General features: G+C 41.3%; 1 protein-coding gene and 1 long non-coding RNA gene across 15 annotated transcripts in view; both read left to right on the top strand.

Moving 5' to 3' along the window:
• SLIT2 (slit guidance ligand 2) overlaps nucleotides 1-23,916 on the top strand; it is a 374,605-nt gene extending 350,689 nt beyond the window's left edge. For all 14 annotated transcript variants that reach the window (XM_043553720.1, XM_043553678.1, XM_043553701.1 and 11 more), the window contains 6 exons: nucleotides 99-339; nucleotides 1,705-1,835; nucleotides 14,807-14,961; nucleotides 20,329-20,620; nucleotides 20,826-21,037; nucleotides 22,151-23,916. In XM_043553720.1, the coding sequence (XP_043409655.1) occupies nucleotides 99-339; nucleotides 1,705-1,835; nucleotides 14,807-14,961; nucleotides 20,329-20,620; nucleotides 20,826-21,037; nucleotides 22,151-22,392 (1,273 nt within the window). In that variant the 3' untranslated portion in view covers nucleotides 22,393-23,916. The remainder of the gene's footprint in view (nucleotides 1-98; nucleotides 340-1,704; nucleotides 1,836-14,806; nucleotides 14,962-20,328; nucleotides 20,621-20,825; nucleotides 21,038-22,150) is intronic.
• On the top strand, nucleotides 1,842-6,639 carry LOC122467299. The gene is made up of 2 exons (XR_006292886.1): nucleotides 1,842-5,496; nucleotides 5,732-6,639. It is a non-coding gene; the product is annotated as an uncharacterized LOC122467299 (long non-coding RNA).
• Nucleotides 23,917-24,205: the final 289 nt, after the last annotated feature.

Genomic DNA, 24,205 nt, shown 5'->3' with positions numbered 1-24,205 from the left:
ATAGAGATTTGTGGTAGAGTGAAGTCTTACAGAAAGACGGCAATTCTCATGCAATTCACACGCAACTAAAAGCAATGTGTTCTTTCTGTTTCCTTTAGTGGCTTGTTCTGCGAATTTTCTCCACCCATGGTCCTCCCTCGTACCAGCCCCTGTGATAATTTTGATTGCCAGAACGGTGCCCAGTGCATCATCAGGATAAATGAGCCAATATGCCAGTGTTTGCCAGGCTACCAGGGAGAGAAGTGTGAAAAGTTGGTTAGTGTGAATTTTGTAAACAAAGAGTCTTATCTTCAAATTCCTTCAGCCAAGGTCCGTCCACAAACGAACATCACTCTGCAGGTAAGACATCCCCCACCAGCAAGGGCTGATTTCATCCTAAACCACATTTAACTAAATCATAAACCTCTGGTAGTTTGTGAGTGATACTATTTCCTAAAGAGACAGTTATCGACTGCACAACGCAGTGACAGAAAATGTTCTCTGTATGAAAATCTTCAGTTATTCTTCTCTATAACATTTGTGTTTTTCAAAACTAAATGGGAACCAGGTATTTTTATTCACTACTTGATTGTGAAACACATAGGGCGCAACAAAATATATGGTTTGTGCTCTGGTAAAGGTATTTTTATTCCCTTTTTTTTTTATGACTCAGAGTTCAGGCTCTGTGCCCTGTGAGATGGGGCCAGGGGGGTGGGGAGGGTGCTGTTAGGAATTCTGCAGATGAAGAGAACACCGGTGAGACAAGACATCTTGACAAAATATTCAGCCGTTGTCTTTTAACTCTTCCCCCAGAAAATTTAAGAAGCAACATGAAATTAACAAACTGATCTTATTTTAAGACTTTTCACCAAGTCACTGTGTCCCCTTAAGCAAGTCATTCGGACCTGCACGGAGGAGGTGAGACTAGATTAGGAGTTATGAATTCAGGACACGCAGGGGCAAGCTGGGACTGCATGTTTATTTTATCTGGTAGGAAAAATATTTTAATATATCTTGAATTCAGATGACCTTAGCCGATTAACATAGGCGTCACTCCTTATTCAGGTTACCTTGACACTCCAAGTGAGTGTCATGAGTGTCATGAGTGAGTGTCCTTAACCGTCATGAGGAATGGGACTCAGGAAGGCAGACGGGCCTTCCGTAGAAAGCCTGTCTCCCTGTCTTCCAGCATTTGCCATAGCAGATTGTTACAAGAAGAACCTAGTGGGTTTCAGGTAGAAATCCTAATTTTTACTGACTTGGTCCTCAAAAGCCCACAAAGGCTAGAAAGCAGGATACAAACAGAGATCTCCCACTGTTCATGCCATAACTGTGAAGAATGTTTTTTTATGTGGACTATAAAAATCAGTCTCACTCAGTGCAGTTACATTTCATATATGCCATAAAGACAACGTGGAACAGGAGTGAAAAGAACAGGTAAGTGAAGATCTCCAGCGGAGAATGTTTTAGGCACACCCAGTGGTGTTTACTGAAGTGTCTGTTACTGTGTTGTTGGTTTTTTTAATTCTTTATGAATCTATTTGCATCAAAGTAATTTAGGAACGGGTCACCTTTCAAGTCGTCCTGTCAGCGCGCGCTACTGTTTTCTCATAGCTATAAGTAAAAAATAAAGCTGTAGGAAAAACTCTTCGCTAAGCAGTCTTCTTTTTGATGAAGTACGTGTGGATGACGGTGCGTCCTAATGTCAGGGTTACTTCCTACTAGATTGCCACAGACGAAGACAGTGGAATCCTCCTGTATAAAGGCGACAAGGACCATATTGCCGTCGAACTGTATCGGGGACGGGTTCGTGCCAGCTACGACACCGGCTCCCACCCGGCTTCTGCCATTTACAGGTGAACATCTCTTGGTTACTGAGAGAAGAGCCATTTCTCCTCTATTTTTCTGTAATGGTGAGGGGAGGGAGTAATTTGGCCACAGTAGGTTTATGATCGGTGTCTCATTTAGGGGCCCGGCAGGAACAGGTGCCATACTCAAGTTGGATAATGGAGGAGAGATTCTTAAGGGGACTTTTTACAAAGATTGGTAGGGATAATACAGTAACCTGGGACCAGTGACAAGGGATACAGCCACTGCCCATGTGCCTGAAGGGGTAAGTGGAGGCAGCACTCTTGGAAATCCATGCTCAGAAAGGGACTCGTGGCAAGGACTGCCTTGGCCGGAGATGCGACCTTCAACAAAGGGATGCAGTCAATCCTTGGAGGAGGAACCAGGACTTTTAAATACCCAGCCATCCTTCTCCTGCCCAACAGCCCCCTGCCTGTGCTCCCCTTTGGCCAAATCAAATTCCAGACAAAAAGGAACCCACTGATCACAGTAATGTAGTTTGCACATGAGTCTCCCAGACCCCAGAGCAGAGTGAATACAGGTGGAGAGTAGCTCTAGAAAAGAAACTGCAAGATACCCAGCACAGTGAGGAATTTAACATTACCTTTCATTCAGCAGTACTTATTGAGCACCTACTGTGTGCCAGGCCGTGATCCAAGCTTTAAGGAACAACACCCTTGCTCTCAGGGAGATTACACATAATAAGCCAAGGGACACATATAATATGTGACCGGTGATGTTATTTATTTTGGAAGTTCCCTAATAACACAATGATAATGATGATATTTTGAAGATACAAAAGGAGTCGTATTCGTGGGGCATAAATTTTGCTGGAAATGTGCTTTTTGCATAAGATTAACCTCTGCTGGATCTCAACACTAATTCACTATCATAGAAATAACTGCCACCAATTAGCGCGAGGTCACAAAGTCATATGCAGTCAGGGTTTTTCAGGCAGGTAACTTAAATGAACTAATCAGGCCGGCTGCAAGAGAAAACTGTGTTCTCATCATTTTACTCTTGAAAAAATCAAACTTTTTAAAATTACATTAGTACTTCCATGATAAATAGCCTTGACGTTGGCAGTGTAATAGAAGTGGCTGTGACAGGAGTGAGCTAGAAGCAAACCTTTGTCAAAACAGGGCCAGACTGCATCTGCCCAAGTCTCCCTAAATGCTGCCATGGGAAAATGTGGGCCCCAGTTTTACCACAACTCCTGAGTTTTCAAGGAAAGGCATAAATCTGGATGTTTTAATATAAGTATTCCATCCTTTAAGTATAGACTCATATTTCTAAAAAAAAATACTATATGTGGTGAACAAAAAGCATCTGTAAGCCAAATACTGATGACACATTTTGGGGGCATTGATTGGGACATAAAGCTGGAGATACTGGCCTCTATATTACTTTTTTTTTTATATATTTATGTATTTATTTTAAGAGAGAGAGGGAATGCAAGCAGGAGAGAGAGAGAGAGAGAGAGGGAATCCCAAGCAGGGTCTGCACTGTCAGCACCCAGCCTGATGCGGGGCTTGATCTCACAAACCGTAAAATCATGACCTGAGCCAAAATCAAGAGTCAGACGCTTAACCAGCTGGCACCCCTGGCCTCTATATTATCGATGTGCTTCAAAACCCTTCGCGTCCTATCCCGATCCTTTGTAACAGTCCCGAGAAAGTAGGTGCCAATTGTAGGCCATGAATGGAATTCAGGAAGTCCTCTTAGTGGTGAGGTAACCCACTTGGGAATATTTAGAGCATGGAAACAAACACATCATTATTGGTTTCCAAATGGAGTATGAATTTCATGTCCAAATGGTGATGAATTAATGCCAACATTTTAGATATTGCTAGGCCTTAAATTATATAGCCTCAATTTGTTTGAGCCTGTAAAAAAGTTTCAGAATGTTGGTTTTGTGGTTCATTTTTGTTTTTTACTTTTCTCTTTTATTTTATGCAGTGAAAGAGCACAGCACTCTCAGAAACCATAGTAAACGTTCTTGAAGTTGGTTTATTAAAGCTAGTGTTCACATAAAATATACTTAAAATACCTCTAGATAAGTTGTAGAAACCCATGTGGTTATATCAAAATGAGAAGTTACCATAAAGAGCTTATCTTCAGTCTATGTTCTTACCATCGTTGCCTGACAAACAATAGAGCATACCATATGAAGTTTACAAAAAAGAATAGTATCACATAATATGCTTTTCTTTATGAGTGAGAAGTTCACTTCTCTGTTTGCAGATCATCTAATGGGGACATCTGTTGTAAGGTCCAGGGAAAACAGTTTTCATTTAACTCTTGGTTTTTGATTTATGGCACAAAAATTAAGAAAATCATCACATTATTTTTAAGTATAAGAAAAGTCATCACATTATTTTTAGGTAAAAGAAAAGCAACAATAACCTAGAATTCAGATAGAGAGATGATTGATTGGTTGATTGGTTGGTTGATGATTGATATTGATATGTGTATATTATATGTGTATGAATATATTAATACTTCAGTATGGAATAGAAAATAAATGCTTGTGAAATAGAAACTATAGAGAACAGTTGAATTATTTCAGCACACTAGGAGATTTTAGTTTTGACAAGTAAAAATCCTGGCACTAAGATGTGTGTTCAGATCTAGGCTTGACCAATTACTGGGGGAGAAACTTGGAGCAGATACTTAATGTTTCTGTGTCTCATAAATCATAGCTATAAATAATGATACAGCACGTACCCCATAAAGTCACTCTGAGTATTAAATCCCAAACTTAGCTCTGTCCTCACTCCTCACTCACATTGTCTTCATTCTCATCTGCATGTAGCAATACAGGAACATTTTTCCGGTATCTATTTCTGGAGTATGGCAGGGGAGTTGCAAGTGTATTCTCTATCCTTACCCGTTAACACTAGAAGTACAGATTGTTTACCATATCCATAGAGGGCAATTGAAAATATGTATCCAGGTTACAAATACATTTACTCTCTAACCTATGAAATCCCAGTTCTGGGAATTTGTGCCACAGATATAGTTGAAGATACAGACATGATATGTGCACAGCTACTGCACTGCATCATTGATTATAAAAACAAAAGTTAGGAAACAGCCCTTTTCTAGTTTATACAATGGAATGTACTGTTTAAAAGGGAGGTGGAAAGGGAAGGAGGAGGTTTTCTATGTAGGACACAGAAAGATTTTCAAGGTGCGGTGCTCTGTTCAAAAGAAAAAGAAGGCAGAAGAGTGTCAAAGGTGGGTAAATAAATACATGTATTTTTATGTCCATGCATTTGCATAATGAAAAACAGAATGGGGCGCCTGGGTGGTTCAGTCGGTTGAACATCCAACTCTTAGTTTCAGTTCAGGCCATGATCCCAAGGTTGTGGAACAGAGCCCCACATCGGCTCTGTGCTGAGCAAGGAGCCTACTTGGGATTCCCTCTCTCTCTCTCTCTCTCTCTCTCTCTGCCCCTTCCCTGTGCTCACACATGTGCACTCTCTCACTCTCTCTCAAAATAAATAAGTAAATATTTTTTTAAAAGGAGAGAGAAACTAGGAATAGAGAGCAAAGAGTGGGATGGAAGCAAGAGATTTGTGTATGAACACCACTTCACATCATTTTGATTTTTGAGCCATTTGAATGCCATTACCACTCAAACTAAAATTAAATAGAAAAGGACAGGTGGGGGCGCCTGGGTGGCGCAGTCGGTTAGGCGTCCGACTTCAGCCAGGTCACGATCTCGCGGTCCGTGAGTTCGAGCCCCGCGTCGGGCTCTGGGCTGATGGCTCGGAGCCTGGAGCCTGTTTCCGATTCTGTGTCTCCCTCTCTCTCTGCCCCTCCCCCGTTCATGCTCTGTCTCTCTCTGTCCCAAAAATAAATAAACGTTGGAAAAAAAAAAAAAAAAAGAAAAGGACAGGTGCTCTAAAGATAGTCTGCCTTGATTCAAGCCCCAGCACTGCCATCTAGTAACTGTGTGCCACGGGTAAATCGCATAAGCTCTCTGGGCCTCACTCACCTGGTAAATGGGTGTAGTGGATCATGGTTCCATTTTGTGGGATCGTAGTAAGAATTTTATGTTTGATACATGAAAAATATTTAGAACAACACATACCAAATAGTGCTAGCTATTGGGATCATAAATTTAGAATGTCCGAAATACAGCTTATTTTCTTTGCTTCACCCAAACCTGTGTCCCTGTCACATTCCTACTGTCATTGAGAGGCGTCGTAAACCTGGAGTTCCTCCTCATCTTTTTCTTTCCCTCACCTTCAACTTGAAATTGGTCCCAAGTCTTCCTTCTGCTCTTACTAATTTTCTGGCATTTATCCAAATGCTTCTGACCTTGCTCAGGCCCTACTAAAATGTGACCTCTGATGAAAGGTACTCCTTCTCCATCATTATAGAGAAAGCCATCAATTACACTGTGGCCATCTGCTCTCCCATAAATTGCTTAGTAATTATTTTGTCTGGTTGAATTAAATGTTCAAATCTTGGTGTTTCTACTTTATGTAACATTATTAAAATACACTAATGTTTTAAAAGGGAGTAGTCTTACATATTGTTACACCAGAAAATATGTTCAGTTTAATTGCATGATGTTATGTTATAAAACATTTAATGGAGTAAAAATTTATTTTCCAAATTCTGCATTATTTAATGTGCTGTTGGAACACTGTGTGTGGGAATAAGTTTGTACTTTGAGTGCCTCTTTTCAGGTGTCTGGTTAATCTTCAACATTGATGGAAATGGATTTTGTTTATTTTAGTAAATGAAATCTGATGAAATTAGGGGGAAATAATTATACATTAAATTGTTTCTCTATGATTTTTTTTTTTGGTTTAAAAGGCTTCATTTTATTTTATTTTATTTTAATGTTTATTCATTTCTGAGAGACAGACAGAGTGCTAGCAGGGGAGGGCCAGAGAGAGAGAGAGGGAGACAAAGAATCTGAAGCAGGCTCCAGGCTCTGGGCTGTCAGCAGAGAGCCAGATGTGGGGCTCAAACTCACAAACAGTGAGATCATGACCTGAGCTAAAGTCGGATGCTCAACCAACTGAGCCACCCTGGTGCCCCTCATTTTATTTATTTATTTTTAATATTATTTTTTAATGTTTATTTTTGAGAGACAGAGAGAGACAGAGAGTGCAAGCAGGGGAGGTTCAGAGAGAGAGAGAGACACAGAATCCGAAGCAGGCTCCAGGCTCCAAGCTGTCAGCAAGGAGCCCGATGCTGGGCTCAAACTCGCAAACCACGAGATCATGACCTGAGCCAAAGTCAGATGCTCAACTAACTGAGCCACCCAGGTGCCCCAAGATTTTATTTTAGATGTCAGTCATTGTCTTAAATGGATCGATACAAGAACCATTATATCGTGGAATTATGTCTAGAGAGAGCAGTTAACATAGTTTTAAGTATGTTTAAGAGAACCCAAGAGCAGTTATTCCTCCTTCACAGAACTGAAGTAGCCTGCACATTTTCTCGTTTTATCTCTTCTATCTGACAGAAGACTGAAGTTTTTTGCAGACCTACATACCACTACCAGGGCCAGCCATGCAGGCAGGGGTGGGGAGCTACTGTTTTCAAATAGCACACATCAGAATCACCTGAAAAATGTGTCAGAAAACAAATCAGTGGGCTACACCTCTAGTTTCTGATTCAGATCTCGGATGAGCTCCCACACGTTCATTGCCGCAAGCTCCCAGGTGACGCGCTGGCCCAGGGACCACAATTTGAGAACCACGTGTGTAAAAGGAATATATTTGAGCTGTGCTCCGAGAGCCAGTGGTGTGCATCTCTTCCCGTATCCAAATTCTGGGACATCATGCCTGATGTCGATGTAGAAATCAGCCGTGTTGGGGATGTGTCCACCACGGCGGTCAGCAAATGTGACAAGTCCGGACTCTTTTTCTTGTGTCAGGGAACTGGTTTTACACACTGCCAGCACCCTACTGTCTAAGGAACCTGATCTGCAACAACAGAGATGACAGAAGTTTCATAACAAGTGAATGAATGTAGAATATCACACACATGCCTAATTTTTACTGTGCTGAGAGAATAGCATGAAAAGGGACTTGGTAATAATGCCATGAATGAATGAATGAATGAATGAATGAGGTTGACTGCCTAAACTTAAAGCTACCATCAGCAGTAGATCCTGAGATAGGGATGGATTTTTTTTCTCAAGCAGGCGAACAATTGCCCTTCAAAGTGACATTTTTTTTCATCCAGACAAGCAGAAACTTAAATAATAATAATAATAATAATAATAATAATGGTATGCTTCTTTCTTTAGATTCAGATTAATGTTATTTTCCAAACCAGACAGCTTCTTGGGAAACATAGTCAACTACTATTTAAAAATGAGGAAACCAGGGGCGCCTGGGTGGCGCAGTCGGTTAAGCGTCCGACTTCAGCCAGGTCATGATCTCGCGGTCCGTGAGTTCGAGCCCCGCGTCAGGCTCTGGGCTGATGGCTCAGAGCCTGGAGCCTGTTTCTGATTCTGTGTCTCCCTCTCTCTCTGCCCCTCCCCTGTTCATGCTCTGTCTCTCTCTGTCCCAAAAATAAATAAACGTTGAAAAAAAAAATTAAAAAAAATAAATAAATAAAATAAAAACAAGGAAACCAGGGGTGCCTGGGTGGCTCAGTCAGTTGAGCGTCTGACTCTTGGTTTCAGCTCAGGGCATGATCCCAGGGGCCTGGGATCGAGCCCCGCATCAGGCTCTGTGCTTAGCATGGGAGCTTGCTTAAGATTCTCTTTTCCTCAGGGGCACCTAGGTGGCTCAGTCGGTTAAGTGTCCAACTTTGGCTCAGGTCATGATCTCATAGTTCGCGAGTTTGAGCCCCACATCGGGCTCTGTGCTGACCGCTCAGAGCCTGGAGCCTGCTTTGGATTCTGTGTCTCCATCTCTCTCTGCCCCTCCCCTGCTTGTGCACTCTCTCTCTCTCTCTCTCTCTCTCTCTCTCTCTCTCTCTCTAAAAAGTAAATAAACTTAAAAATAAATAAATATTCTCTCTCTCTAAAAATTAAAATAAGGGGCACCTGGGTGGCGCAGTCGGTTGGGCGTCCGACTTCAGCCAGGTCACGATCTCGCGGTGCGTGAGTTCGAGCCCCGCGTCAGGCTCTGGGCTGATGGCTCGGAGCCTGGAGCCTGCTTCCGATTCTGTGTCTCCCTCTCTCTCTGCCCCTCCCCCATTCATGCTCTGTCTCTCTCTGTCCCAAAAATAAACAAACATTGAAAAAAAAAATTAAAAAAAAAATAAAAATTAAAATAAAATAAAATAAAATAAAAATGAAATCCAGTTTCCAATTATGGAATGAATAAGTCACGGGGATAAAGGGTACAGTATAGGGAATATAGCCAGTGGTACTATAATAGCATTAGATGGTGACAGAGGCTGGCTACACTTGTAGTGAACACAGCATAATGTATAGAGCTGTTGGATTGCTGTGTTGTATACCTAAAACTAACATTGTGTCAACTGTAATTTTTAAAAATTAAATTAATTTTTTAAATGAAGCAATCAGATGAACCATCTTATGAAAGCGGAAATTGTACCTCGCGTTAAGCAGTTTTCGTATTTAGGGAACAACACGACATCAGAGGACTTTTCCCTACCAATTATTAGGTTTGTTTGGCTATACAGCCTCTGGGTTATGCAACTTACAGTCTTACATGAAAAAAAAAAAAAAAAAAACGAAAAACAAGGAGAAGGAGAAGAATTTAGTCTCATTGGAAAAACAAACAATAGACAGAATCTGCGAGGTCTCATTTCCAAGATAAACACTCAGCAGCTCTTGATAATGCCGTATGGGAAGGCAGCACTGTTGACCAGCTTTATAACTTTGAGCAAGTTACTTCACCCCTTTGGGCTTCTATTTCCTAGTCTAAACAATTGGAAATTAACCTGTTTTTCATGTGTGGTTTTGAGAACTGGAAGTAACACATGTAAAATCCCTGCTATAGTGCTAGGGCACAAGTGGCTCACAATAATTACTGATGCTGGTGGCTTATGGATATTCTTGATGCTCAGATATCCTGATAAGGAAGGTAAATGCAAGTGTCATTGCCTTACATGTGACTCTTACTGTATGTTCAAATATATAAGTCCCTTTTTTATTTTAGTGCATTTTTATTTAAATTAGGTAATTTGCCTCAAAAGCACTTATTAAAATCTAAGTATGCTTGGTCAATCAATTATTTCGTAAGACATCCCTTTGAAAACTTGTATGCACCTGCATTAATACCTTTAATCCCTGGGGCACCTGGGTGGCTCAGTCAGTTAAGCCTCTAACTTGGGCTCAGGTCATGGTCTTGCCATTCATGAGTCCAAGCCCATATCGAGCTCTCTGCTCTCAGCAGCAGAGCCCTCTTCAGGAATTCTGTCCCCCTCTCTCTCTGTCCCTCCCCTGCTCTTACTCTCTGTCTCTCTCAAAAATAAATAAACATTTAAAAAATAATAATAGTACCTTTAATCCCCTTTGACCTCCTATTCCTTTTGATTTGAAGATGTAAACAGGGAAATATTTCATCACCATCTCCACAGATGAAGTATCTTCATCCCAGAGATAATCAAAATGAGATGACCAGTTGAATTGGTCTGGCTTCTGATTCCTATTTCATTGCATAGAATATGCCAACAGATTCTTTAAATTTTTAAGGGGAAAAACTAGAGCTCATATAAGCCAAGTAAACTGTTTGCCTTTATTAAACTATTGAAATACCTTAAGATTTAAAGTCAAGATAGAAATATAAAAATGTCATGTTGATGCATCCTACATTAAAAAAAAGGGGGGAAGGAAGGAAGGAAGGAAGGAAGGAAGGAAGGAAGGAAGGAAGGAAGAAGAAAAGAAAGAAAAAAGAAAAGAAAAAATCCCCATAGGCAACTTAGAGCCTCTCTTCTTTTAGGCTCTGAGTTTTTAAACTCTTTTTCTGTAACAAAACCACAAGACATAGTTGAGTAACTGCTTTGTTTTCATACATCCACTGAGAAAATCAAGAAAACAAAATCTCAGCTAATAGGCAAGTGTAGTAAAACTAAATGCATACTAATGGTAATAAATTCGATGTGTGTTCCCAGTGGAAAGTCTCAATGTTAAGTGATTCACTTGTGACTCTCATGAGTCATCAACTACACAGTTCCCTCGGGAGTAGTGAAAGAGCATATCAATACTTCTCAGAACCCAAAAGGATGTTGTGCATTGTGAGTGGATAGGTAAGAATGACCGGGATAGACTGTAAAATCGATGATGGCTCAGTAGTATCTTGTAACAACTGATGTGTTAGTCACTGCTTTTATTTTAAATGGTATAGAGGCAAAGGATTTCTGGACATCCCCTGGTTAATCTCCTGCTTCAAAGGGCAGCATGAAACACCAATTTAGACTATTCTTAGCTCTCAAGTACTCTCTTCAGGCTCATACACACAGTATCATCTTAATGACCAAAGAATCTAAAAATATTAATTTCACACTACTTATCTGTCAAAAGACCATGGTGAGGCCTCATTTAATTCCAGGGAAATATAAATGGAATTAAGTTTAGTGATAACTTTTGGGAGGAAAAAAATCTAACCAGTCTAAATTTCACATATGATTGGGAAAATAGAATCCCATTCCATGTTTGAAATCTATGTACTTTATATGTCTTCTCATAACCTTCAGACTCGAACTATATGATTATGACTTTGAGGGCGACTGGGTGCCTCAGTCAGTTACAAGTCCATCTTTGGCTCAGGTCCTGATCTCATGTTCGTGGGTTCGAGTCCCGCGTTCTGTCAGCACAGAGCCTGCTTCAGATCATCTGTCTCCCTCTCCCTCTGTCCCTTACCTGCTCTCACTCTCTCTCCATTTCTCAAAAATAAACAAACATTTTTTTAATAAGATTATTACTTTTTCTCTTTTTTTTTTCTTCACAATTTGATGATTTCTGGTAAATGTACCAAATTGTGTAACCATCATATAAGTGTGGTTTTTTTTTTTCATAGAACATTATTCTTGGGATATTTGGGAGAAAAATCACCTATTAGAAGCTTGGTAGTGATGAGAACACATGCCATTTATATAGTACTAGTTACTTTTCAGGTTTTTTATTGTAAATGTGGCATGTAATAATTAAAAATGTGTACTCTAGAAGCAGGAACCCCAGCTTCCAATCTGTTTTAGCAGCGGGCTTTGCCCCCTTGAGTACCCTAAGTGCCCGGTTGTTAGGGTTGTTTTGATTCTTAAAAGAGTTATTACATGTGAAGTTCTTAGAACAGCACCCGGCCGATAGTCTGGGCTAAGTAATTCTTTGGTCTTATTATTTGCATTTCCCTGATGAGGAAAATAAAACAGAAAAACGACTTGAACTCACACTAATCCAACGTCACACATCTTAAGGAGGACACACTGAACCAGATTTATCTCCCAGTATTTCCTGCAGAATATGATTATTGAAAAATCCAAATTTTTAAGTAAAATTCATCTTTCGGATGTCCTTCCCTAGGTCTGCTTGAAACCTCTTTACTATACCCATAATCCAGTTAGTAGTGCTAAAAAACTGTATGTTATTGTTAATAAACCTCCCTCGCATTTCATTTACTTAACATGCATCTTTTGAGCATCTACTCTTTATCAGAAACTTTCCTGGATACATTAAGGAATACAGAAATAAATAACACACGGCTCCTGCTTTGAAGTAGCTTACTCAGTTATACTGCATCAAACACTATCTTTAACGATGGCATGCCAGTGTTGATTGTCTAAGACTGATGTGTGACCAGGAACCCATTTTCTAGTACAAATGGGACTTTTCTTTGCAAATGTAAAGAAAAAAGGAAGTCCCGTGTTAATATTTATGACTTAATCAAGGCCAGTGATCATACAGCAGTCATAGAAAACCACTTACATATTGTATATGATCACAACGGAAAAAGCAATTAATTGGTCTCCACTCTCTATGCACATCTTCATTTTAATAGTTTACGTAAAACTTTTAGTAACTTGAACAAGATATGCCCCCAAAGAAGCTGTTATATTTCTGCTAGTCTTTAGCATTATTTTACAGTTAATATCAAAAATAAAGCTAACTAATTTCTTCCTGAAGAAGATACTGAAATAATACTGGATTATTTGTATGATGATGGCAGTGGCAGTGATGGTGATGCTGATACCTAACTTTTAACTTTGCACTTTCTATATGCTGGATGTCTCACTCTGCACTTGTAAAAAAATATATATTTCATACGACCTCAAATTAATCACCAGAGGGTGAAATATATATTAACATTTACTGAAGAGAAGACTGAAGTGTATAAGCAATTAAGTAACTTATCTAAGGTCAAACATTTCATAAATACAAGACCAGAATTCAAATCCAGGTTCATCTGACTCTAAAATCTGTATGCTTACCCATTAGCTAATAATGCCATCTGGTATATTCCTTTAGAAGACAATCCTATTTAAGACCAGTAGCAGTTGGTATCCAACTTTTTTAGTGAATGATTTTCCTGTATATTGTTTCCTCTGTTGATTTTAATGGTATTGAGTGTTGGGATAATTAAATCTGCAGAAGATAAAAACATTGATTGGCAGATTTAATATTTATCATTCAAAAGATGATATCTGAGACAAATTATCAAAGATCTTTGTACGTGTGAACTCTTGCAACCATTTAAAACCAGAAACTTCAAATATTTTCACAGTTCTGCAGAATGTTTAGAGTGTGGTCAAACCACAAAAACTTTTTATTCTGTGTTGGCAAACAAAGGGATATGTTTAGACACCTGTGGTGAGAACCATACAGAAATGTCAACACATTTTTTTCTGTTATTTTCCAGGCGTGGCCTATTTGCAAACTTAAATATCAGTACCCAGAAATTTAAGCAATCAGCTTGTATAGGGAATATTAAGTATGCACAGTTTCTCTATCACATGCTCCCATATTTCCATGTTTGAGCCTTTTTTTTTCCATCTTCCTAGTTGATATCCCAGCATATTGGGTCTTTAATATTCACTACTTACTTTTGGCCCCAACTTCCATTATGCCATATTTTGCCCCCATGGTGGGAGGTTAATATATTCATGACACTGCCATGTATCAATTCTTGTTTTCTTCATTGGTCCCATGCTCCTCTTTGCTGTTAACCCATGTGTTAGATTTACAAGCACACTTCACAGCCATATAGCACCTGCCTAGTAATTGTACCCCAGTTCATCTTATTTTAACTCCCCATTTTTCATTTATCTTTGTTTCTTAATCTTTTTGTTTTTAGCCATTTTGTGAATTTCCATATGCCCTCTCAAATTCTGGAATGACTGTTAGACCTGTCCCTTAAAAGTAATAGAAAACTGAAGAAGCATTGTCAACACTACTGGCTATGGCTGTGTTAAGCATTCCATTGAATCTGTTACTCTCCACTGAGCATAGACTTCTTCACAGTAATCTCATTTGATGGCCATCCCTCTGAAAATGCAAGGAAGGGAAGAGTGTATTATCAGTTAATACATTTTACCAACCACAATGATCCCACCAAGTTGATTCTTCCTGTATCTGTGTGTGTGTTCGGGTAAGTCTTACTGTGCAGCATTTAAAAGATCAAAGCCAGTGATAATCTATAGAGGATATTTGGCACCAATGTGGGTTCTTTGTCTTAAATACAATTTGGAGTAACAGTGTCTAGAAAAACAAAACTTTAGTGGCATCTAAAAGCAAAAGAATAAATTATCCTTTATAATTTCTACATAGTGGAAGAATATGACTAGAGAGTGATTCAGTGTATCCATTTCCACCCCTCCCAATGGGAAAACAAGCTTATTTTGTATCCATTCCTAAAAAGTAGAAATTGATTGTACTTCATCTTCTATCTTGAAATCAACTACTAGTGTTTGTCTTTATTAATGTTAGATAGGAGTATCTTTTTCCTAAGAACTGCTTACTGAAGTTTGTATTTTAACTTCTTTTTGTTAATAAAAAGAAAATTGAAGCATTAGTTACGTTGCTTTTTCTTTGTAGCGTGGAGACGATCAATGATGGAAACTTCCACATTGTGGAACTACTTGCCCTGGATCAGAGTCTCTCCCTTTCTGTGGATGGAGGGAGCCCCAAAATCATCACCAACTTGTCAAAGCAGTCGACTCTGAATTTTGACTCTCCGCTCTATGTAGGAGGTAAGCTCTGTTGCAAATCCAGTGGGTCCCCAAGACCTGTGATTCTCACCACAGACTAATTCTGAAGTTGTTGATTCCTGGTATTGTGGCCATTGACCAATAGTGATCAGCCATTGAAAGATGGACAGCATGGATAGAAAAGAAAGAGCCCTGGATATGTGTTAAGAGACCTGTTTTGTGCCTGTCTCAGTCTGTCAATAACCGCTGCTGTGGTTGGACAGGTTCTTGTGGTTTGTATTATGATTGCAAAGTGCCCTTTAGCAAAAACCATCAGAAAATTTTGGAGAAAAATTCGAGGTTTATTATTTAACAAGAGCTGAAAATTACACAGCACACCTGAGGCCACACAGCAAGGTCTTAGGGAGAGAGAGAGAGAGAGTGAGAGAGCACACACGTGAGAGCAATAATGCATGGGCCTGGGATGCTGCTTTTGTTGGGGTCAAGACCAAGCTATAAAGAAAAAGAAAAAAAGTTCTGTCATATGTTATCATTTCATATTATCTGTGCTACCAGTTGCCAACTAATGTAGATAATAGGATAATTATTAACCAAATTGAATGATGAATGAATGAACAATGAATTAAATGTGCAACTTGTATGGCATAACAGGAAGTACTTCTGCTGAGCTAAGACCTTAAGGTGAACAAACAAGAAATAGAGTTGGAAGGGTAGATTAGGGATTGGAACAATAGAGTGCAGTTTCTGGACTTTTTTTTTAAACCAACAAGAAAGCAGACGAGGAAGAGATGAGGAACAGAGGTGTGGGCAAAGTTCTGAAGGAGTCCAGAGGAGAGGACCCACAAAGAAGAGAACCTTCCTCTGTGTGTGTGTGTGGGCGGGGGTGGGGGGTGGGGAGCAGGTGGTAGAGTGGGGGGCAAGTGTAAGCTGGTGGTACAGAATTTCAATTTTCACGCAAAGGGGCAAGAAAGCATGTGATATTGAATTGAGTTACATTGAATTAAATCACATTGGATTGAGGTAAATTGACTGATAAAATTAACTCATTTTAAAGGTAAGTAAGCTAAAGCTCTTGAGCAAGTCAATGTAAGTGATTTCCTCAGCAGGACAGGCATTTTCACAAAGTTTGCATTATTTCCTGCCAAATAGTAACCTTGGGATTGTACATAATTATGTTAACCCTTCCAAGACGTTCTTGAAAATATTTTTGGAATTGTCCTGAAAGTTCAGAGCACCTGCTTTTTTGTAATTTTCAGCAGAAGATCTTAACACATTGAAAGACTTTTTGAATTGTTAGGAACCATTGGTTATTGAGTGTCTACCATATGCTGAGAACAAGTTAATACATGCATAAACGTTACAAAGTTGAAGAAGTATCCCTTCTTGCCCAGGGGAGTAGGGAAAACATACAAGTCTTCAAGTAACCATAGTAGGTTGTAACACAAGGATTGCAGAGTGAATCTGCTCAGCAAGTTGAATGATGTAATTGCTTCATGATAATCACAACTAGGAGATTCATTTAAAAATAAAAGCCTGCACTACAGTTAACAGCCATTATGTTGGGATTGGTAAAGCAAGTCACAGATGTACCTGTGGTTTGAGGGAAAAGAAATTATACTTACTGAGCACATGCTATGTGTCCAGCATGATCCTCAGAGACTTTAGGAAGTAGGTATGATTTTGTTTCATAGTTCCTAAGGGACAGCCTCAAGGACTTGACAAAACTTGTCCCAGTTCACAAAGCTATGAAGTAATAGAGACCTCATTTGGGTCCAGGTCTGGTCTGTCTGACCCCAAAGCCATCTATTTGCACTGCCACTCACTTTTTAACATCAAGCAAAAAGGGAAGCCATTTGAGTTTTGTGGCTTTTTGTTTATTTCTGGACTTGTCCTACACTTGATTTATTGTCCTTTCATCAGAAATCATTTCATTGAATCTTTTAAAACCCCTTTACAATGCAGTGTGGAAGGGGAAAGTACAAAATGGGAGTGCTTAGGTCAGAACATTTTTCAAAAAGGGGGAAAAAAAGTTCTACATTCATTCCAAACTGAAAAGTGCCAATCTTTCTAAAGATGGAGGGTCAGGAAGAATCCATATTGTCCCTCTGTCCATCCAGGCCTTAAGGAAACCACCTCCAATCTAGCCTCACTGCTAGAGAACACCTGGGTCCATTTCCTTCCAAATCAGAGCCCAGTCTCAAGGGTAATTCAAATTTAAAAAAATACAACATAATCGTAAGACCACATCCCTGGGTTCTGTGTGGCTAAGGGAGGAGAACCCGAGTTAGCAAAAGAGAGTGACATACCTCAGCTCATCTTTTTCCCCAAGTTTGAAAAGGTGCACTCCCCAAGGCCAGCCTGGAGGCGCTGCACCCCATGCCTTAGGCCCACCTGCAGAAGTGTTTTTTAGTAAAACAGGGAGGCAGCTCTCCCTCCCAGGCCTTATCAGGTACCCATGGCATAGGCTTTATGTAACACAAAACAACAAATCTTTCTGATTTTCTATATAATAGTCTAAACAGAATGTGCATTATCTAATAGAATTGTTATAAGTTAAGAACTGCACTTAGAGACCCCTCCATGAATCACACATCTCGTCCTCTTGCCGCCATTGGACAGAGGACCCCAGTCTTGACCCTTGATTTCTTTATTGTCATGTTGAAACTTGTATAGCTTGTTAAGGTTAAAAATGGTCTACCAAGTTATCTGTTGTTTGGTAGATTGATTGAATTACAGCTATAGTCCATGGCATAGAGGAAAGTCTAAAAGCAGAAAATCAACATGGGTCTACTTCTGTTTTTTTTTTTTAAGTTTATTTGTTTATTTTGAGAGAGCACATGAGCAGGGGCAGGGCAGAGAGAGAGGGAGAGAGAGAATTCCAAGCAGGCTCTGCGCTGACAGTGCAGAGCCCTATGTAGGACTCAAACTCACAAACCGTGAGATCATGACCTGAGCCAATACCGAAAGTCGGACACTTAACTGACTGAGCCCCAACATGGGTCTTCTTCTGTTGGTAAATTCAGACCTGGTTCACTGGTCAGAAATGTGCCAAGCATGTGAAAAGGTTGAGTCAGAATAGCTTTAATTCTGTGATGTCCTGTTCAAAGTAAATATATGTGTGATATATCATTTTCATTTAAAAATTATTATAATCATAGCTGGATCTTGTATAAGTGTTAGCTTTGGGAATGAAAGGAATACATTTACTAATTGTTTCTTCCTGCCATGGAACTTCACTGGTATTTAGCCTTGACATGTGCACGTAGTTGTATTGGACCTGTATCAAAATAAGTTATTAAAAATAGTTTGGAAGTTCTTTTTAAATGTGTGAAAAAGAAGACCATACATGCGTGGTCTATAGATACGATTAAATTGGAAGACCTTCTCCCAGACCAAGGAATTTTTTTTAACTTGTGCTTTCCTGGAAATGGTACCTTTCATTCTTTTGACCTGCTCTAAACAGCAACTCAGTTTCCAGGGCCAAATGGACATAGACTAAAAGTCTGAAGTTATGGAACTTCACAGCCAACACAGCTAATTCAGTACTTGTCAAAGTGTGACCACGGAGCACCTACATCAAAGTCACCCTGCATGTTAACATTTAGATCCCTGCACCCCAAGCCTTCCTACCAGTCAGAATCTCAAGGTGGGGAGAGAACGCGGCCTGGAGCCACCTCCCGAACATGGACCTGTGGTGGTTCTTATGTACGAAAGACTTGGAAACAACTGCTCTGGTCCCTCCATTCATGTTCTACATGAGAAGACCAAGCCCGAGAGAGGTTGAAAATGATAGGCTCATGGGGCGTCTGGGTGGCTCAGTCAGTTAAGTGTCCTACTTCGGCTCAGGTTATGATCTCATGGTTCGTGAGTTCCAGCTCCGCATCGGGCCCTGGGCTGACAGCTTGGAGCCTGGAGCCTGCTTCAGATTCTGTGTCTCCTCTCTCTTTCTGACCTTCCCCGGCTCATGCTCTGTTTCTCCCTCCCTCCTTCTCAAAGATAAGTAAACATTTAAAAAAATAAAAAGAAAATGATAGGCTCATGGGCACACAGGCCAACAATAAAGACTTTGACTTCTGGCCTAGTGATTCTGTACACCCGCCTGTCTGCTTTTGGTACCTGCTAGAACTCCAAGGCGGCTCCTCTGAATACAGACGTGGTGCTGTCATGAGTCAGGCCCCAGGGAGTGTGAGGGTCCTGGTCTTTCTAAGCAGCAAACCCTCTGGAGAATGAGAATGGAGTCTTCCCCAGCCTGTGCCCTCCAGCCAGTAGCTCGGAGCACACAGCCAAGCACAGTGAGGGTGTGAGTGCTGCGGGGGACGTCAGCCGCCATGAAGGCCTCTGGCTCCCTCCCCTTACCCCACTGCAGTCTGGACGCTTGTCTCATGTAGGATCCCATCCAGGAACTATTTCAGGGTCTGGCTTAGGCCATGGAAAGATTCCTCAGTTTTGCCAAATGAAGGTTACCAGATGACTGTCACTACTGGAACTTATATATGCAAAGATTGCAAATTCTGTTTTCGGAGGAATTTCTTTTATATGTCTGGTTTCTTGGCATATGAAGGCTTCACTCTCCATTAGCAAGAAAATAAAAATGATGTCAATGAGGTGCTGTCATGACAGGAAGCATGGGAGCGTTTTTCAGATGCTGACATCCACAACTGGGCTCAGGATGTTGCCAGTGCTGAGCTGAATTGGTTCCCAGCTTAGAATTTGGCAGGGCCGGGGTGAAAGGTTGCAGCTTTCACCCCCTAAGACTGGACGGACAAAACCGCTATCTAGAGATAACGGGGTTCACTCATCAGCGGAACTGCAACCCGCTCCTTGACTGGGCGACACTGAGCATGTCACCCAACTCTCACTGTGCCTCCCGGAGCTGTCGGCTTCCAGGGTGTGTGTCCACGTTGAAGACGTCAGTGGAGAGAAGGGGGACCACTGATCTCTCTCCCCATTCCTGATCCTGCCTTTAGCCTACAGTAGCTACACTTTGAGGTTTTATGTATTTATGCCTCTGGGTCAGGTTTGATTTGAAACAAATGTTAAAAATTAGAGACTGACCACCAATGAATTTGGTTCTTTATTCTAGTTGCGCATTAGAATTGCCTGGAGCATCTTCCAAAAAGGCAAATCAAAACAAGGAAACACCCTTCTCCTCTCCCTCCCCTCCCCTGCCCAGATAATGTGACCCAGTAGGTCTGCGCTGAGGTTCTAAGCATCAATATTTCTTCAAAGATCTTGTATGATTCTAATGTGCAGGCAGGGTGAGAACCACAGGACTGGATGCCCATGGTCTCTAGCTGTCCTAAAGGAGTGTCTCTGACTCCCACCCTGCAGGAAGACCTAAACGGGTCTGGGTGGCAAATGGCTGAGGCTCCCCCGAAGAGCCGACCGCTGACCTGTGTCCCTCCACAGGCATGCCCGGGAAGAACAACGTGGCCGCGGCCCTGCGCCAGGCCCCTGGGCAAAACGGCACCAGCTTCCACGGCTGCATCCGGAACCTTTACATCAACAGCGAGCTCCAGGACTTCCGCAAGGTGCCCATGCAAACCGGCATCCTGCCAGGCTGTGAGCCGTGCCACAAGAAGGTGTGTGCCCACGGCACGTGCCAGCCCAGCAGCCAGTCGGGCTTCACCTGTGAGTGTGAGGAGGGATGGACCGGGCCCCTCTGTGACCAGAGGACCAATGACCCCTGTCTGGGAAATAAGTAAGTTTGGGCTGCTTGGCAGTTACACACACATACCCCAATCCTCGAAGCAAAACCCAGGAAGGGAGGGAAGGAGGGGGAGAGGGAGAAGAGGAGGAAATCGGCATATTAGCACATCTCCTTCACATTCCTCCCATGACCCTTTCTCCATTCTTATCCGCTCTGCCTGATGCGTTTGTATTCCCATGTTCCTCCTCCGCTGTAGATGTGTGCACGGCACCTGCCTGCCCATCAATGCATTCTCCTATAGCTGTAAGTGTCTGGAGGGCCACGGGGGAGTCCTCTGTGATGAAGAGGAGGACCTCTTTAACCCCTGCCAGGGGATCAAGTGCAAGCATGGGAAATGCAGGCTCTCAGGACTTGGGCAGCCCTACTGTGAATGCAGCAGTGGATACACCGGGGACAGCTGTGATCGAGGTAAGCCACCTGCCTGGGACCCATCCTTGGGACCCAGCAAGCAAGAGGACCCCTCATCTTTGAAAAGAGAGAAAGGGAGACACACGCACACACACACACACACACACACACACACACACACACAGGAGTGATCTGAGGAGCACCAGGTCTGTGTCTGGCTTAGAGTTGCTGCTGGTGATTTATTTCCCAGTGGTGTGAGGGCACCAGATGTAAAGTGTCCTCAGCCTCCACAGTGGGATTTTGCGCTGCCTCCACACGTCTTCTCTGATGTGCCATGAAAAATACTCCTTTTTACCTTGTGTAGCAGCACGCTTACTTCCCTCGCTTCTTCCCGTTACCTGCTGTCCCCATCCACATATATTATTAATTCGTCTCTGGCACAGAGGGGAGGGCCCTCAGCGTCCTGCTCCAGTTTCAAGACAGAGTCACCTTTGACCTTAGAACCAACCGATTCAGCACAGCACAGCACGCAGGTGAGAGGGAGGGAAACGTGCTGACTTCTTGGCCCGCCTTCTTCTCCTTTGCGTGATCGGAACGTGCCTTGCCTCCAGCTGGCGCGCACTTCAGCGTGTGCATCAGAGGGACGAGACAAGAGGAACGTGCCCGTGGAAGCTTTTAGCAGATGTCTCTTTTTGAACTAGTTCATACTAGGGTAATTTATGAAGTCAGTGGAATGTTACTTGTATTAAGTAACAGATTGAATGATATGAAACCCCAGCTCTAATAAATTAAATTGCACACTCGCGGGAAACTGCTCCCTGTGGTAAACAAAACCAGCTGTTCGTAGTGTAAAAACAGAAGATGTGTATTTTTGCAATAAAGGAAAAGATTTAGGAATCCAATTTTCCTCTCAGTCCAATAGCTTGGTATTTATAGTCCGTGTATATAGTATTCGCTTTGCGGACAATAAAGGCCCCCCCCCCCCAAAGAAGTATTTTGCAAAGACCAGCGGGCTGTGCCTGCAGCCCATCATACGGAATAGAAGGATGGTGACAGCAGTTACACTTGGCAGACAAAGGGAGGACCTCCTGAATTGAGTGGTGGGTTCGTGGTCACTTGGCATGACTCACAGTGGCTGCCCTGGAAATGCTTGTGCTTCTTGTTCTTTTCTAGAACTCTCGTGTCGAGGGGAGCGAATAAGAGATTATTACCAAAAGCAGCAGGGCTATGCCGCGTGCCAGACAACCAAGAAGGTGTCCCGGCTGGAATGCAGGGGTGGATGTATGGGAGGGCAGTGCTGCGGACCCCTAAGGAGCAAGCGACGGAAATACTCTTTCGAATGCACTGACGGGTCTTCGTTTGTGGACGAGGTGGAAAAGGTGGTGAAGTGTGGCTGTACCAGGTGCGCCTCCTAAGCGCGTCCCTGGCAGCGTTTGTCTTTGGGAAATGTCGTCTACTTCTTGACCGTGTTGGACTAATTAATAATGCTTCATAGTGGAAATATTTGAAATATATTGTAAAATACAGAACAGACTTATTTTTATTATGAGAATAAAGACTTTTTTTTTTCCTGCATTTGGGAACAAAAAAAAAATGCTTGAACTAACGCTTCCCCGATGCTAGAGAAGTATGAAGAGAGAGATACCTGGAGGCATCAGAACGAAAGTGGGAATCGTTGCAACTCGAATTCATCTTTGCGACATGCTGAAGACAGAAGCACCGGCAAAGGGAGAGCCGAGCTGCCCTGTGCTGCCGTGAAATCGCCCAGAGCATAAAACCCATGCGCCCTCGTGCTCCTCTTTGTGGTTTATGAGGACAGACCAAGCACGCGCGTGTGAATGTGAGCACGCAAGGCGGAGGAATGGGATTCTAGAGTTCATAGGACAAATGGTTGAGAAATACGATGTGCAAAATAGTGTCCTGAAGACAAGGGTTCTATTCCCGAGAGAGATGGGAGTGCTAAAATAAGTTTTATGTTCTTTGTAAACGTCAGCATGTTAGCAGAAGAAGCACACAAAAGTGTTTATCTACCGTTTTCCAGTATTAATTTTTTGTAATATAAATGATAAAGGAGATGATAAAGAACCAATAGATTATTGATAAATAAATTAGTAATAATATGAATTTTTGTTTCTATGAGTTCTAAACAGCCCTATACAGTATTCAGTTTCCATGAGAAATATTTATTGTATCAAAGTACATTGTACTTAACATTTTAGGCCATTCTTTTACTGTTTCTCAATGCTTTAATATATATTAATTTATAATTGTCCTGATATTTTTGTATATTTTTCAAACTTAAAAGTCAGGATCTTTTTGGGTTTTTTTGGCAATAGTACTAACATAGGGTGTTATCTTGGGATAAATGTGTGTTGATCTGTTTGTTTACCTTGACATCTGACCACTGGTGTCACTGACCTACTGGCCTCATTCAGGACACCTGCAGAGTGTAAAGTCGATGCGTGAGATGGTCATTGTACAGAAAGAAGTGGCCCGCCCCTCTGCAACATGTCCCCACAAAACAGAGATGGTATATAGCAGTCAACACTAGAAGAGTAGGTATTTTACAAATTAATATTTCCTTGACATTTTTTGCCCTTTTATTGCGGGTGGGTGGGGAGAAAAAAGGCTGTAATGTCAAGAACTGTGATTTTTTTTTTCCCAAACAATAAAGCTCCTTTATTACCTTAATGTTCCCATGTTAACATGTTTGCTGCTAAATTACAATGTAGAATTGATAATGATTTATAGTGGACTGTGCTCTTCCCTTATTAAAATCCCAGGGTACCCTGTGAAGATGCAGATGTTTCTTTTCAAAAAACTTTTTTTACACAAAAAATTAGATGTACATGTATAATTCATTGTGCTTTGTCTTTCTCCAGACTAATATCAGTTATACTACTGATGGTTGTAAATTAAACAGATATTTACTTCACTAACAGCTTGGTGATTTTCTTAGAAACTGTAAAATATTTAGAGTCCACTCCTTAAGAATTTCTTAATCAAAATGATACAAAGAAAACCTATACCATGTTGTTGACAGGAATTGGTTTAAGATTAGCATATTGTCATGTCGGAGGACTTTGGAATGGCCACATGAAAGGAATGGACAGAAGAATACATTCTCTGCTCTGACAAAAGTGCATATTCAACTAATTCCTTCCAAAAATATATATATAAGGCGAAGTCTAACTAAACCACAACTGGTATTTCATTTTTGTTCTCCTT

Source organism: Prionailurus bengalensis, chromosome B1, assembly GCF_016509475.1.
Source record: "Prionailurus bengalensis isolate Pbe53 chromosome B1, Fcat_Pben_1.1_paternal_pri, whole genome shotgun sequence".
In the NCBI taxonomy this organism is placed as follows: Eukaryota; Metazoa; Chordata; class Mammalia; order Carnivora; family Felidae; genus Prionailurus; species Prionailurus bengalensis.
The sequence above is the reverse complement of the archived record's forward strand: the minus strand, read 5'-3'. Positions and strand labels throughout refer to the sequence as shown.